Source organism: Megalobrama amblycephala, linkage group LG6 (assembly GCF_018812025.1).
Source record: "Megalobrama amblycephala isolate DHTTF-2021 linkage group LG6, ASM1881202v1, whole genome shotgun sequence".
Classification (NCBI taxonomy): domain Eukaryota; kingdom Metazoa; phylum Chordata; class Actinopteri; order Cypriniformes; family Xenocyprididae; genus Megalobrama; species Megalobrama amblycephala.
The window spans coordinates 15247387-15264895 of NC_063049.1; the positions used below are offsets into that span (position 1 = coordinate 15247387).

The window sequence follows — 17509 nt, forward strand, 5'->3', positions numbered from 1 at the left end:
TCCTTCCCTGGAAAAAAAATAGTCCCTGACCATGAACAGCAACAGAAGTTACATTTATTAACCCTTAAATGCATGACTGTTTCGACAATCATTCTTACATATTCGGGTCTTTATCTCTACCTGTCGCGACTCCTCTGATATTAAAGTAACAATTACAGAAGAATAAAATAAAGCATATTTTGTTACCTTTTGGAGCTTGAAAGGGCTCCGTTTGAGCAGATGTTTTATGCCATCATCACTGTCCTCGTCAGAGCTCATTTCCCAGTAAATTCAGCAAATAATGGGCTAGTTTTATGTTTGAGGTCAGGAATAGGAGCCCATTCGTGATCTCAAATGTATTCTCATAACTATAATTTTCAACATCTTCAAAATCAATATTTCGATCACTAACAGCTTCACCAGATCCATCCAGTGACAGTTACAGTCATATTTGATTGCGTTCAGTACTTGCTCTGCAGTAAATCGCTGAGCCATTTCATCTTTTTCTTATTCTTTCGTTTTCTGTCTGAATGAGTCGTCACTTCAGCATTGTGTATCAGACATTGCCACCTTGTGGAATAAAGGTGAATTCCACTTATTCTGTCATCTAAGATTTAATTATTGTTGTGCAGAAAAAATACACGTACACTCATACACACCTCGGGTCGTTAGCGACCCTATACAATTTTTTACAAAAAATGAATACAAAAACAGGCATTATTTTATAATTTTATGATTTTTTTCTTGTTATATTCTTTATAATGAATTGATTGAGGAATACCAAGAAGGTTGATGTCGAACTTTAAAAAATGAACAAGGAGGAGGGTAGTGAATGACGTCCCGGGTCACTAAAGACCCGAGGTATGCATTTAAGGGTTAAGCCATTAGATGGCGGCAAAGATGGTCTTTATGAGCAAGTAACTCAGTCGCAAAGAATTTTATATTGAAACTTGTGAACAAGACGCAAATGACAAATGCTTTGACTAGCTCTGTCAGTGTCAGCAGGGCATGGGAAAACCCATTAAATGTTAAAAGGACAAGATCGCAGTGGACATTCAAAGATTTTTTTTTATTCTAAACATAGGATGACCTGAAGGAAAATGCTAAATCTGAATGCAGGTAATAAACTCTGTCACTCGATATCTCTCTCACAATACTCTTCTACATAATGCAGTAAGCTTCAATGAACAAAATCAGTAGAGAGCAAACATGTTTACATTGCTAAGAGTGGTTGCTAAGACAGACACAGCAACATATACATTCAGTGATGTAGCGATACTTATGTAATGCGGTCAACTGTAGGTTTTCAGGAATTTTACAACGGCTTTGAAAACTGCTCAACCAATCAGAATCAAGGGCCAGAACTATCCGTTTTATAACAGTGGCTACGATTTACTAAAATGAGAGAAGGAATTCTTTATTCGTGGCCACGATATGTATTTTTATGTCCGCATGTCATGCATTTTATTTTTTCCTTTTAGATGGAAATTTAAATGTAAAAATCAGTTTGATTTGCCCTGAAACCTTGATCATTCTGGGTGTGTAGTTAATGTTTGATGTTTAAAAGATGATGTCAGAGCTAATGAGCACAAGTTCTCTCTCAAGTATCCAACGGTATGATGTCATTTCTTAAGCTTTTCTCTTCCCTCACTCATTTGTCTTTTATTTTTCTCTCCACTTTTCTTTTCTATTAACATTCTTGCTAAACTCAGTTTGAATTTCCCACAAACAACAGCATTAGTTACTTCCAGTCAATAGAAATGCCTTCTAAAGAGAGAACAGGGAGGACAGAGAGGAATTCCTCTCTGCTAAATTCTCTCATGGGTCTCTCCATGGAGTCTGTCCTGTTTCAAACATCTCAGTTATATGGGTCAGAGGAGCTATCACAAATATGCAGATGAAATTCCAGTGCACTAAAAGTGCTCTCAAACACAATGCATGCATTTTGTTATTAATTTTAGTTGTTAAAACGTCTAACTGTTACATTAAAACTAGCTCATGATATTTATGGTCTCTCAAAATATCCATCAGACAAAAAAGACAGTGCCGTCCCATCTGTCCATTCTCATTTTTCTCCTTTATTGGAATGGAATGCCAGTGATGTCATTCTATTCTAATGCATCACATTCCAGGTTCTATGGAGCTCTCAGTTAAAGGCGGCGCTGCATGAGGCCTCAGGAGTGTGCTCTCAATGACACACGCACAAAGGAACAGAGTGTGTGAATGTGAGAGAGCTCTTAAAAGTTCCAAAGAGCCACGCAGATTCTTCTGTAGCAGTGGGACAGAGACAAGATGAACTGCAAATGTGCATTGGGAGGGGGTGTACACAGGACTCAAGAAAGATAACAGCATTCTTTTTCCCATTTCAATTGTCTACAAAGCCTAGCTAGACTTGGCTAAAAGGCTAGAATAACCTGGCTAAAACTACGTTTGAATTTGCTGAAGGAACTAAATACCAGTGATCGCAGACAACCAAAAATGGCATTGTATGGCAATTTGGTCAAAAATTTAATGGGGAAATTTCAATGCACATAGAAAAAAAAATAGACATAACAGATGAGTGGACTATAGCATATAGCAGGGGTTTTCAAACCCACAAATTTGCATGGGGTCTTGAGAGGAACGTTTTTTTTTTTTTTTTAATATATTATAAACACTATATATAACACATACATACATTTGTTTCCAATATTAAATATTTGGCTTTTACATTAAAATTACTAAAGCAATCTGTTAACTCTTTCCCTGCCATTGATGGAATTTTACGTGAATTTTACGACACGATGCAATCCATGCGGCAATCCATGTTATATGGTAGGGCCGCTATTACGAATCTTCTGAAAGAGTACAGAATCTCCTGATCAAAACACTGGTGAAGAAGCAGCAGAAACAAAGATAGAAGCATTGCTTACGCACATGTAAAATTTAGCAATCATCAAACATTAAACAGCATATTAATCAATGCCTGACATTACCGAATGAAATGTCGACCCAGCAGGAGGTTTAGGACTGTGAAGCTTTAGGGGTGTTGATGGACTTCTGCTCTTCTACATCTATATTTTGATCATCGTTCTAAATCCAATCCGGACATAGTCTTTGTCAAAAGCACGATTTTCTCAGCTTTTTGTTCAAAATGTTGCTTTTTTATGAAACTTACCCACATTCAAGTGTTGATTTGAGGAAAGCATGCAGCTAAAACACAATTTTTTTTTTTAGTTTGTTTAAAAGCAGAGACCCTCTTCTTTCTTTTGATATATATGTATGTTTAGATACAACAAAGTATTCTGGGGTCTATGACATTTTTGTGAAAATGATCAAAAATGCTGGCACTGACTTTTTCTTTTCTTTTCTTTTTTAAATGCTGGCCAGTTAAGATGTTGTCTAGAAGATATTTACTTTTTAATAAGTTAACAGTGTACCTTAGATTAACAACCCCATGGAATAAAAGAATCACTATTGATCTCGTGATTTCTGACAAGACTTTAGAAAGAATGCATAATGAAATGGTAATGTATGTTAAATGTTATTATTAAACACAGGATCTTCTTGGTTATCTAAGATTGTATTATCTACAAAACAGCACAGCTTGTAGCCTGTTAAGTAGCCCAGGCTGAATTATTTGCAAAAATTATTTGAGTAAGTCAATAAATGCTACCTTGCAAGTACTGCAATAAAATATTAGCTCCCACAAATGAATCCAAAAAACAATCTTATCGGCAAAGTGACACAATTTTAATGTCCATTCAGCAGTTTCCAAATCTGGTCTTGGCAATGGGATGGTGGATGGACGCCAGCACACTGCGGGCAGCGTGGGACAGTCTTTTTCTTTTTTATTTCCTACATTTCAGCTGCTGTAATTACACGTTCTTTCTTTTCCTCTCCTCCATCTCTCTCTTTAAAACTTCCTTTCAAGTGGTACCATCTCTTGCTGCACCTCAGTGAATCGATCCATTTTATTCCTCTCTGGTCTCTAGTCTTTTGTCTCATTTTGGCTGTCGCTCAGGATTACAGCCAGTCTTCTGCTTTTGGTAGATCCCGCCAACTTCTCTCTTTCACCCAAGTTACTTTTCTCAGTCTATCTCCCGCCTACCATCTGAATCTAGGCTCTGCTCCAGCAGTCCCGGCTTGTCTGCTGCGGTTCTGTCTGAAGGGTCATGGACTGGGAGAGCTAGGTTAATGGCTGACATGTGTTTGGAGAAGGAAGTGTGCTTGTTTTCAGTCCCACATTCTTACCAATGGCCTTGTTCTTTGTACAAGGCGCCACAATATGGTGAAGGACCTGTCTGCAAATAGATGGATGTTGTATTCTCAATCAGAGATGGATACACATTGCTGTGTTTTCTTAGCTATCATTAGCATCCCTTTAGCTGTGTATTATGGTAATGTATTCAAAGTACAAACAAAGGCGTTTTATGGTACCGTGAGGCCCCAGGACACCACACTCTTGTCCCCCACTAGACGCCTGATGCAAGTCTGCAGTATTTTACGTAGTCATAGATTGTAGTCAACCTACTTTTGTTGAACTGTTTTTACTGTATAACTCTCTCAATAGTTTAGCATGTTAATGGACATGACCAGTGTTAATGTATTTGGTCTTGGTGGAGTAGATCTGCTACACACATTGCTCCTGCAGTTGAATATTGCTGATGCAGCTGTAAAACAAGTACAGAGACTTGCTACTATCAACACATCCACAGGACATGACATACTGCTGCAGCACAAATAGCATACATGAAATTACCCAGAGCAGATCTAGACAGGTGGAGCTGGGGAAGGTGGAGGGTTTAATGCAGTGTAACACCATGTCTACACTGGACGCAAGTGGCGCAACGCGACACGTCAAAAGATAATATAACCCATTATAATTAGTGATATTGTCTACACCAGGGGTAGGCAAGTTCGGTCCTAGAGAGCCGCTGTCCTGCAGAGTTTAGCTCCAACCCTGAAAAAAAAACCTTCAGCTGCCTATAGCCTTACTAATCCTGAAGAGCTTGATTAGCTTGTTCAGGTGTGTTTGATTAAGGTTGGAGCTAAACTCAGCAGGACAACGGCTCTCTAGGACCGAACTTGCCTACCCCTGGTCTACACTGAATGCGGCGTGGTGTGACACAACAAATTCCCGACAGTAAACGGATTGCCCATTCTATTTCTGACATAGTCCAAGTGCTTTGCAACGACTGGTTTGTCATCGCGTTCACTGTAGACAGCTTTTAGCTGTTGCGATGCGATGCGAAAAAAGTCATGTCTGGTGTAGACTTACAGCAAACACTGACCCAAACTATTTAATTGCTGAGGAAGCATTTTCATTGGCTGCAGATGCAGCAGAGAGTTTCATGACTGAACTAGATATTTATTGCCTGAAATATTTGTATTTATTGTCAATGTCTACTTGATAAATTGTTGTTAATGTTAAAATGAAGAGTTTGGCTCCAAAACACGATAAACGCCATTTTCAAAAAAATTGAGTTTCTGCCAAAATCAGTATTGTATCTGGTCGGTATTGAAAAGTCATTTATTAATTTTGCACAAAATGCGATATCCGTCGTGTTATTCTGTCATGTTTTCTCCCTTTCTCTTCAAAACGCGACAAACGCCAGTCTCCTTTTTCTGCAGAATGCGATATATCCGTTTAACCAATCACAGCGCACCATTCCACACAGTGTAAAAATTGAAGGCTTTTTTAAAAAGCCGTTTTTAATACCAATGTACTCGGCAAATGAGTTTATTTTAACCGTGCGGTGGCGCCAGATACTCTTTAAACGGTAATGACAAATCATTTATAACATTAACAAGATGACTCGTTTAATTAATTTTGGGAGCAACGGCTGAATGTATTTTTAGTAAAATTCCTGTATATAAGATAAATATTGGCAAAGTTTAGACTCTGTCATATATGTGAATCAACTTTGTTGTGTATTTTCAATTTGAAAAATAACTTTTATATTGATGGATTACGATTTGCATTTTGAAAAAAAAAGTGTCATGGATTTATTGCATTTTGGGGAAAAAATAATACGTTTTTATAATAAACTTTTTAAAATCAAAATGTAGATTTGAATTTTATGCTATGTGAAAGTTTGAAACAGAAAATAGTGGTTTTCATCTTGCCACTTTCTTGGTAAAGCAAACACCTTTTTACTCAAATTAATCAAAATGGAGTTATTGCGTTTTGGAACCAAACTCTTCGAATGTTGTTGTATTTCAAATGATAATTGATCAGTGAAGGATGAGGAGAAATAAATAGAGCAGCATGAAGAGAAAAAATTCAGTCAAAAAAATATTGACTTGAAGTACTCCCTAAGATATTAAATTTGAATAATTTATCAAAACATTTGCATGTTAAGTTTGCTGATGTTAGTTAATTATCACATGGCATGCAAGTAAACAAAATATTTATTTTTTTAAAGGTTTAAAAATAAGTTAAGGTTTAGGGGTGGGTTCGAAGTTAGTACCTAGTACATGTGAAACAGGACTGTAAAATAAAGTGCTTTTCAACTATAAACTATGATTTTTTTAAGGAAAAATGCCTGTATTCTGTTGCACTCTGTCTGTCTAGCTGTTGTTGAACAAAAGAACACCCCTAAGAAATGTCTCAGGGTATGCTGGACCTTAATTACACAGGGCTTTCTTGAGACTGTCGTTTACACATCCCGTTTTGATAACCTGTGATTTTGTGTAGAACAACAAGTACCACAAAAAATAGTTTACTTTGGATATAACCAAGAATATACAGTGGGCTAAATGTCTCTTTAATATGTCTTCCTTTACTCTCTTTGTCCCTGTATCACCTCGTGTACCAGTACCACAATGAGCAGAGCTAAATTTCTTGATCCCTTGTGTAATTTCCTTCATCACCTCATCCTTCCCACTGTCTGTTCCTCCCTCTCATTACAAGACTCTTTCAAGCTCCGATGACTACAAAACAAGGCCATAAAACACCAGCACAAAGCCAGTGACAAGACACTGCGCTTTCATAGAGAGACTTGGGGGAGGGAAATGACGAAAGGAAAATGGGTGAGAGAAAACAGATGGTAAACAATGCAAACTACAGAACACTGATGAAGGACATATGAGAGAAAACAAAGAAAAAGAGTGGAATCAAGATAAGAGTGAAAGCTTATCAAACATGAGGCATGTTTGTAACAGAGAGAAAAACTAAATAAAAACAGAAAAGAAGGGATATGTATGAAATGTTTTTTTTTTTTTTAAGTTAATATGCAGCAGATGGTTTTCAGACATTGAATATATTACAGCTCAAAAGCAACACTGCACTCTAAAAAATGCTGGGTTAAAAACAACCCAAGTTGGGTTGAAAATGGACAAACCCAGCAATTGGGTTGTTTTAACCCAGCGGTAGGGTTAAATGTTTGCCCAACCTGCTGGGTAGTTTTATTTAACTCAAATATTTTTAAAAAATTACTGTATTGCTTAATTAAAATTAACCCAAAGTATGTTAGTAATGAACATTTATTAATGTTCAATGAATAATTATTAAACAATAAACATTTATTAAACTGCTTATTAATAAATTTATATGAATAAACTATTAAACTATTAAATTTATATTAATAAAATATTAAAGCTTATTAATAAACATTCACCTTTTGTCTATTATTGTTGCCTCTAATTGCATCTGGTTTTTAATTTCCCAACTATTTTGGGTTCATTTTAAGCTAGCCATATAGCAATTTTTAAACAATAGTTGGTTTAAATAAAACTTCCCAGGAGGTTCGGCAAACATTTAACCCAACCGCTGGGTTTAAAACAACCCAATCGCTGGGTTTGTCCATTTTCAACCCAACTTGGGTTGTTTTTAACCCAGCATTTTTTAGAGTGTGAGCAACACAACAATTATAGCAGGTTTGCATCAACCCTGTTCTTCAAACAAAAGTATTTTATGTCTGCACTAAAGTTCGCTTTTAGCATTTAGTTGTTTCTGTCAGTCTAAACCAACACATGACCAGTTCAAACAGAATCTGCAGACTTTTTTGTATTTTCTTTGCTGATTTTGATCTGTCAGGTAAAATGTGTTAAATGGAACTATGAGTTATACTTTTATTGGTACCAAACGGATATTCAATTCTGTGGAAATCTACCAACATTTTAATCAATCATTGCATTCAGATACTATGAGGGCCTGCAAATGACAAATTATGCCTACAAAATGTTAAATTATCGGGCAAACAATTCCCCTTCTTATATGGTCACTCTTTTGTCTGGCTATCACCAGACGAAGCTCAATTTAAAATTGAACTTTGGTCTGGGGAGTTTGCTATGTATTTCCTACTGCACAAGAGGCGTGATCAACGAGCATTATTCACGCAATTGGATAGTCCTTCAACCAATCAGATCAACGATCCGGGTGACGTACTTTGCAGAGCGATGCGAAAACTCCAGACAGGTTTAGTTTGTATTGGTTTGTAGCATTGATCAGCGGTTTGCAGAAGCAGCAATGGCATCGAGCGATTTTTACAGGTTGTGCAAAAAACATGAAAGTGAGTGGTATTTACACCCAGTCGAGGGATTTGTTTGCTAAACTAAAGAAGTCATTTAGCATTGTTGAGAGGTTAAAAGGAATTGGATTGACTGTCGTGCGAGAGACGTCATCGTGTTATACCCGCCCAGAGCCATAGAAAGAGCTCTGTACCCGCCAATAGCGAGCAAGGTGGATAAGCCAGTCTGTGATTGGTTCCCGCAAAAGTGTAACAGACGCAGTAGAAATGAATGTACGGGTTTCCAGACTGAGTTGCCGGGCGAAATCAAATCGCCGGCAGATCAGGCTGGGTTTACCCAGTCTAGTCACTCTTGATCATTCAAAAACAATCTGAACAATATTCTGTTGGGTTAAGAGAGCATACCATGTATTATACAGAAACTGAGATGAGAAGCTTGTATTTAGTATTTTCTAAATTTCAAACATTTCAATAAAAAAAGAAAATCAAAGACAGATCATGCCATTAAGCATCTGATGAGATTCGTTATGAAAAAAAGGACATTTTAGACAATTTAGCAATCAGTTTAGCTTACATTTCCATTTATGCGTTTAGCAGGCGCTTTTACCTAAAGCGACTTACAAAAGAGGAACTAAAACAGTTCTTTAAAGTGTCAAAGTAATATTACAATTCCAGGTTTATTAGACAACTAGATTGGGCAGCAGGCTAGAGAAGAGGAGAAATGCAGAAAAGAAAAATATTTTTTTAGAATCTCTTGCCTGTGTCTTGTTGATATATCTGCGAGTGTGTTTATATCCCCTTAATAAAAGATTGACCAGCTGTTTGTGGACACTAGACTCACACCCTGAGGGAGTAAAAATTCCTTCTGCCAGATCCTCATTGCAAGAGATTACTGAAAGCATTTTTGTGAAGCTTATAAATACTGACTGTGCTGACAGAAAAAATGCTGTGTATCATTATATGGAGGTATGCAGACAACAAGTCCAAATCCAATGTTTCAGTAACATCCTGTCAAATAAAGGTTGGAATACACTACACAAATTTTCAAATCTGAACAGATTTTAAAACACTAGGCATCATACACTTGCCAACTGGGCCTTGAGCACTAAACGAACTGAGGGTCACGCACTTTCAAGTTGTTCCAAACACCACAAACACACGCAGAATCATGTGCCTCTTTACTAGGAGATGCACGACAAATAAAAACAATATGTGTTCCAAAATCAGCTCAAATTATCAATGGGCCCATTTACACCTGGTCACTTCATGTGTTTTCTCTGACCGGATAGCTGTCAGATCATGAAAATACCAGGTGTACATGTCCTCCAAAATGCATTTAAATTTGAGACTGATTTCAATCTGAACACTCAAACCACTTCAGGAGGTGGTTTGAGATGGATTCCAGATGAAATGTAAATGCATTACTCCTCCCAAAATAACAACCATGGGAGAGTGCGTTATCGGCTCCTGTTAGCCAGATATGACATTGCCCGTTACAGATGAGAAGCCTATCTCTTCAGTGAGGCCATGCACGCAAAGTGCCACAAATGAAACTGAAAAGTTTGACGTTGCATCCTGAAGTCAACACACAATCATTTTCATTAAATGTAGTAACACCAAATGATCTTACCAGTGCTGATGCCGCTCTCTCCTATTAAGGCAGATGATGATAAATAAAATGCAGTTTATACCTGTTGCTTTCATTGATGTGAACTCCTTAAATTCGTAAGATCAGATTTATATTTTTTTTGCGGGGATACATTTATGTGGCCAAGTGTAAATGGAACAGTTTAAAAAAAAAAAACAGAAAAAAACTCATGTTTAAATAGGCCTAAAAATGACCAGGCATAAATAGCTCCAATAACACAACATGTTGTACATCCCCTGGATGGAATCTGAAGCTAAAAACAACAGAGTCTGTGCCCACTGTGATTTCCTATGAACTCTGCCAACTTGTATCTGCTCTGACTTTGAGCAACTGGCTTTGACTTGTCCAAATTGTAAATGGGGGCAAAAATCTGTGAAATTGTACAGTGTATTCCAGCTTTTAGATGCCTTCATCTGGTTGATGGCAGCAGATGTGTCCTTTGTGTGCATTTTGGTGGGTGGTGGAAATAATGAAAGAATAAAAATGTTAACATTGTTAGCCTGTAGAAGTATTGTTGTCATTAAAAATTGTTCGGTTATTGCCAAAATGGGTCATTTAACTGGCTAACTTCAGTGGTTAGCCCTGCTATTAGGTGCAAAAATCATGTTTCTCCATTGATGGTAATTCTCAAAGGTAGCTGTGAATTCTTTTTTTTTTTGGCAAGTCACATTTACATAGATTTCAAAGGGTTTCATTGAAATGAATGGGAATGCTAACAGTCAGTTCTCATCAGGTCTTTCTGAGCTCCTAGGTTATTTCCTAAGCTCTCATGAATGTGTTCTAGATCATTAGACATGATGCTATGGTGCCTTGGAAGCCTGTCTGAAACCAGTTTCCATATGAGGAGCCTTCATACAAAGACACTAAGTCATTGACTGACTGGGCAGCGAGGCAGCTGGCTTTTCTGGCACAGCCACTAATGTGTTAGGAACAAAATTATAGCAATAGCGCATATACATTTGAAAGACAAAGGCATTGCATTGGGAAAGATCAAAACAATAATTTCAGTATATAGATGAAATCACAGCAGATCATTACCCTCAGTAAAGATCACTATAGCTCCAATAGACGGGGCACTGTGACCCTGAAAGTGTCCTCTTTCACTACACCTCTTTTTTCCCCTACCTCACTCTCTCTTTCTCCCTCATTTTCTTTTTCCCTCGGTAACTTCTATTTTTATCAGGGCTTAAAGCGCAGTCAATTCACCTGCTGTAAGGCAGAGGAGAAACGCAGGTAGAAAGCAACTCAAAACTCTAGGAGCTGTTTAGGTAACTGCATTATCCTGCCTCTGCTATTACATTTAGCCGTTTTAAAAAAAGAGCCTCGAGAAGAGCTGAAATTCATTCTCCTCCACAGTTTGTGATAATGTGTTTGTGTGTGCGTGACAATGTTTCATATTCTGAACAGTGATTTCTTCTATTTTCTTTAATGTATCCTGTAAACATCAGAGAACCAGACAGACTGAAAGCTATTTTTTGGATTCTTTTTTTTTTTTTTTCTCCCACACAAGAATGTTCCTTTACACGGTGATAGGTATGTATAATTTACCCCCCAAAAAATGAAAGTTCTCCCATCATTTACGCACTGTCATTCTAAACCTGTATGACTTTCAGGTGTCATTGTGTTTTGTTTTGTCCATACAATGAAATTCAATGGTAATCAAAAGTGCTTGGTTACCACCATTCTTCATAATAATGTATGTTGTGTTCCACCAAAGAATCAAAGTCATGCAGACTTGGAACAACATGAGTGTGAGTAAATGATGGCAGAATTGAACTATCCCTTTAATTATTTACTTTTACTTGCTGACAGCAAATCATAAAACCTCCAAAAGAGTGCAACAGAAGTGTTGAGAACATAAAACCCATTCATTTGCTTTATAGAGACAATTGTTTGGCAATAATGTGCATTTAGGACCTGCCACAGTGATATGATCTTCTGTAGATGCCACAAAGTTGAAGTTATTTAATGAAAAAACTCAAAAAAATTGAGTTACTGGTGAAAAACTACACTACCCAATCATAGAAGCTGCTGTTTCCATGCAATACTTCATAATTACTGATTAATTAAAGGATTAGTTCACTTCAGAATTAACATTTCCTGATAATTTACTCACCCCCATGTCATCTAAGATGTTTATGTCTTTCTTCAGTCGAAAAGAAATTACGATTTTTGAGGAAAGCATTCCAGGATTTTTCTCCATATAGTGGACTTCACTGGGTTTCAACGGGTTGAAGATCCAAATTGCAGTTTCAATGCAGCTTCAAAGAGCTCTACACCAGTGGTTCTCCAGTCCTCAAGACCCACGTTTTGTATGTCTCTTTTATCTGACACACTTATTTCAGTTCATGGAGCTCTCTCCTAACAAGCTGATGATCTGAATCAGGTGTGTTAAATAAGGGAGACATAAAAAATGTGCAGAGCAGTTGAGAAAGATGGCTCTACACAAACCCAGATGAGGAATAAGGGTCTTGTCTAGCAAAACAATAGGTCATTTTCTAAAAAAAATTAAAACTTATATGCTTTTACCCACAAATGCTTGTCTTGCATTGCTCTGCGATGTGCCACACTTTACGTAATCACGTTGGAAAGGTCACGCGTGATGTAGGCGGAAGTACCAATCCAGTAACGCCCATTATAAAAAAAGGTAAAACAACGATGTCTGATGATTTTGAAGTGGAAGGAGAAAATGATATTCGCCCTACTGCGGTACTTCCGCCTACATCAAGCGTGACCTTTCCAACATGGTTACGTAATGCGTGGCACATCGCAGAGCAATGCAAGACAAGCATTTGTGGTTAAAAGCATATAAATTTTGTATTTTTTTTAGAAAATGACCAATCGTTTCACTAGATAAGACTCTTATTCCTCGGCTGGGATCCTGAAGAGAGCTTTGAAGCTGAATTGAAACTCCAATTTGGACCTTCAACCCTTTGAACCTTGCTGAAGTCCACTATATGGAGAAAAATCCTGGAATGTTTTCCTCAAAAACCTTAATTTCTTTTTGACTGAAGAAAGAAAGACACAAACATCTTGGATGACATGGGAGTGAGTAAATTATCAGGAAATTTTAATTCTGAAGTGAACTAATCCTTTAACTTGGCAAAAATCGACTTCCATGAAGCTTTGCGAATGACGTAATTCTAGACTCTCAAATTATTTTTATATTGGTCTATATCTAGATATTTCACAATACAATTGTTTATATGCTCAAAATCAATACTTTACAAAGTTTTATACTGTAACCTCATTTTTGATTCAATTACATCATTCACAAAATTTTAATGGGATAAGATTAATTCTGAATATTTAAAAAAAATATCTACAGTCTTTCCTTTTTAGTTGCTTAAATTTATGATTTATATGGGAGCTAGTTTGTTTCTCTTCTTTACAAATCCATATGGAGAAAATTAAAGGGGAAGATTCAAGGTCAATAAAAATGGTATGAAATGGTATGAAATCCATACACTTCCACTAACAATGTGAACACTCTTTCAACCCACTATAAAATCCTCCCAGCACAAACTGTATTTGTAGGAGTAGGAAATTCAGTGTGTTTTAATTTGGGGTGACACTCTTTAAGAGCTTGTCTATGTAAGCAGCATATCATGCCTTTAGGGAACACAAGCTCTGACAGCTCCAAAGCCCCCACTGAGAGAGATACAAGATAGAGACAAACCACAGCATGAACTGCGTGAATAGCGGAGGGAAGAATCATGCGGGTTGCATGACACCCATTATGAGTTGCTGTTCTTTTAGCTTAAGCGTTTTCTTATCAAGCCTGTCAGCATGAAATTACTTACACATAATTCTAGTGCGGTCTACCACACAATATTGTGCGTGTCGTAATACAATAGCATGCTCTAACTACAAATGTAGTATCCATTCAAATTAATAAATAATGCTTGGGAATCTCATGCAATACATTTTTAAAACTAAAGCCACTTTGTTTTTAGCACACAGTATATTTGTGCTTGTTTGAGAAACTGCAGATGTTTTACACAGGAAGTACATTCTTGATGCATGTGTCATTGGCACTTGGGACAACTTTCACCAAAATGTGTGTTATTTGTAAACATAAAAGTAAAAAAGCATGAAAAATAATGCTTAGGTTATTTTCACAGTGCATATAAATTAAAATATAGTGCAAGAATGTTTGCGTTTGCATTGGTTGAGTTCCTTTTGTTGTGTGGCTTAAATGCAGCTCACCTGGCAGGTTGTTATTGCACTACAGAGCGTAAAAGAACACAATTAACACAACACTGACAAAAACAACATATGGCCCCCATCAGCAGCTGCATCTGAGCACTGAAATCAGTGTAAACTCACTGACCAAACACCACCTAACATGTTGTTATCTGATTGGTTTTAACAGCTGTCTGTTTACAGCTCTTTTGAATTCCCAATGTAAAGGCCACCAAGCTCTTACCACACACAGAGTTCATTAACCACACAAACACAAACCAGGTGAAGTAAATGTGTGTTTTGTGACAGATGCATCTTGACATCTCAGCTGGTCCAACATTCTTTATAAAAAGCCCCTTAATACATGCAATTTACATATTATTTTTATTCATTGAATGGTATATATTTTAAATAGTATGTGCATGGAGCTAAATCTGATCAAATGTAATGTATTTTTAGGTTAAATTTGATTCATATATTTACCAAAGAAATAATAATACAATAAATAAATAAAAGCCATGAAACATTGTGAAAGGAACTGGTTCTTATGGGTCAATTTTGATCTATAAAAAGTTATTTTTATATATAAAAAAATGTATTACTGCCTGGATGCATGACGTTTGTTTACCAACTGCTTCCACTTCACATCAAAACTATATATAAAATAGTAAACATATTAGTAGTAGTCAGTGCTGGGTAATAACTGATTAAATGTAATCTGGATTAGATAATCAGATTCCAAAAATTAATTACCTGTAATTAGATTATATTACATTATATTATGTTTTAAAATACTCATAATCTGACTGTGGTTACTTTTTTTTATTGACTACATGATAACGTTATTCTCACAATGGCAGTAAATTATTCATAATTAATTGATAAATGATAATTCATTGCTAAGTCAATAATAATAATATTAATACTAATAATCAATAATAAAATCCACCGATGTTAGCTAATGGTCATATGACATGCAGGTAAACAAAAAAGAATTTTGATTGTTTTTATGTATGTATGTATTTATTTATTTATTTATTAATTATTATTTAATTACTTAATAGCTTTTCATTAAACCCACCAACCCCAGTCTGGGAAACCTTTACGTAATGTAATAGCCTATTTAATGCACTTGTTGATAAAGAATGGAATATATTTTCTTTCTCTTTGCATTTTTATATTAATATGGTATAAGATTGTATTATTCAAAACAATGTGAAAAACGAGTTACGTCAAAGGTAATCTAAAAGTAATCTAAAAGTAGTCAGATTATACCCTACTACCTTGATGTAATGGGTTACGTTACTAACTACATTTTTTTTTTTTTTTTTTTTCATGCAATTTAGAATCAGCAACCAACTATAATTTGTAAGTAATCCCAGCACTGGCAGTAGTAATATTATTAGACAATCGCACAACTGATCATGTGATGTCAACATGACGCCGCCCATGAGGTTGCGACCCGCTCAATGCAGAATAAAACCCTTTTTTTCTAGAATATGGATGTCTGGAGTGTAAGCAAACATCATTAAACATTCTTTCCATTATGTGTAAAACTTTTTCAATTAGCAAAAAATTACTGAGTTCAGCTTTAATATAATAATCATTAGCCTGCCGCTTTTTGTTCTAAGTTGTTAGTTGACCGGACTCAGGTTTCTTCTATAGTTCATTAGATGCAAGTTGGATTTCAGAGACACTGTAATCCGGTTTCCCCATAAACACATTTACCCCCCAAAAAGATTTCCTCCTTATCGAATATGGGCTTCATACAGGCTAACTTACCTCAGCATGACAGCAGACTACAGCCAGGAGGAAAAGCACGGGTAAACATCGAAACATCTGTAACGGGCGTAGCGGGCGGAGAGAAAAAAAGATTAGGGATGAAAATACATTACAAACACAGAAAGCGTTCAAAGCAATACAACACAAGTTGTTTAGACGGTGTAAAAGGTTATAAATAGTGTTCAGGTTTCTCACCATTTTTGTTAGAAAAGCCGATTGAGTGTGTTGTAGGAGGGAAAGCGCGGCGTCTCGGTCCGCTGTAGATGTGGATCTGAGGATGTGATCGCAGGAAACTCGAGCAGCGCTCAGGAATCTGTTTCTTCCCCCCTCCGTGACGTGACGTGGCCCGTGAAAAGCCGTGGAGCAGATCCAGATAAAGAGCACACACTCAAATTCACACACTCCTCAGTGAGTGACCGACTTTACTTTGAAGAGCCTACCATTTTATATTAGTCCACATTACATGAAAATTAATGATTGGAATTGCAAGAAAACGGCTATCGGGGAAGCAAAGCAACATCATTTTGTTTTGTCAAATAATAGTTAGAAAAGTTGTAAGCGCAAATATAAAAGGAGAGAGAGAGAGAGAGAGAGAGAGAGAGAGAGAGAGAGAGGCTAATGTGGCATGTATACTAGCTACATAACGGATAAATAAAGACAGCTTCCAGTGTGGCTACGAAAATAAGTAGAACAAAGAAAATCTATCGCAAATCATTATGTGAGAAGATTAAAAAAAAAATAATAATATGCAAATATGCCATCGCTGTCAGTTACATTTTGAATGCTGCTGATCATTCATTTATGGCTGAGATTTTAATTTTCTTCATAAATATGCTCCATTTAGGCCTATTAAAATTAAAGTTTTTTTTTTTTAAATATTAAAGCCCCATTGTGTTTGTCATTGATATTTACTACTTTTCAAATGCCTTTAAGTGTAGATTTTATACCATTTTCCTACCATAGCCTACTCTTCTATCTTAAAATATAAAAATCATAAAAATAACCATTATTAATTAAAAAAAAAAAAAAACATGATGATTTACACAATGCAGAAATGTCATAAACCATTTCAATAATTGTGTGAGAATTATTTATATATTTTCTCTATATATTAATGTCTCACAGTTGCAGCACTTCCACCCCACCACTGTAACGACTAACAGAGCACAGTGTTTTATTAAAAGTTGAAGTAGGTCCATGCCTGTTTAAGGAAGCATTTGAGGTGAAATATGAAATGTGAAGTGCGAAGAAAACAACAAAAAATCAATGTAGATTTTCACTGTCAGATGATTATTTTCATTAAAGTTGAGGTGTCTGATCAAAGGCAGTAATCATAATGGAGACCCTCATGCAGTGTTTTTGTAATCTACCACGGTGACAAGGAGCCACTGCATGCCATCCTAAGATAAAGCATCACCACCCTGGCAATTTGGTTTCCCAATCTACAAATTGTACAAGCAAT

The 17509-nt window shown here is 36.4% G+C and overlaps 1 protein-coding gene across 2 annotated transcripts in view; it reads right to left on the bottom strand.

Moving 5' to 3' along the window:
* fstl1b (follistatin-like 1b) overlaps positions 1 to 16443 on the bottom strand; it is a 64834-nt gene extending 48391 nt beyond the window's left edge. Inside the window, exons 1-2 of one of the 2 annotated variants that reach the window (XM_048193081.1) lie at positions 16243 to 16443; positions 16048 to 16104 (exon numbers count right to left, since the gene is read on the bottom strand). In XM_048193081.1, the coding sequence (XP_048049038.1) occupies positions 16048 to 16104; positions 16243 to 16245 (60 nt within the window). In that variant the 5' untranslated portion in view covers positions 16246 to 16443. The remainder of the gene's footprint in view (positions 1 to 16047; positions 16105 to 16242) is intronic. The other variant, XM_048193080.1, reaches the window with a different exon arrangement.
* Between the last annotated feature and the right edge of the window lie 1066 nt (positions 16444 to 17509).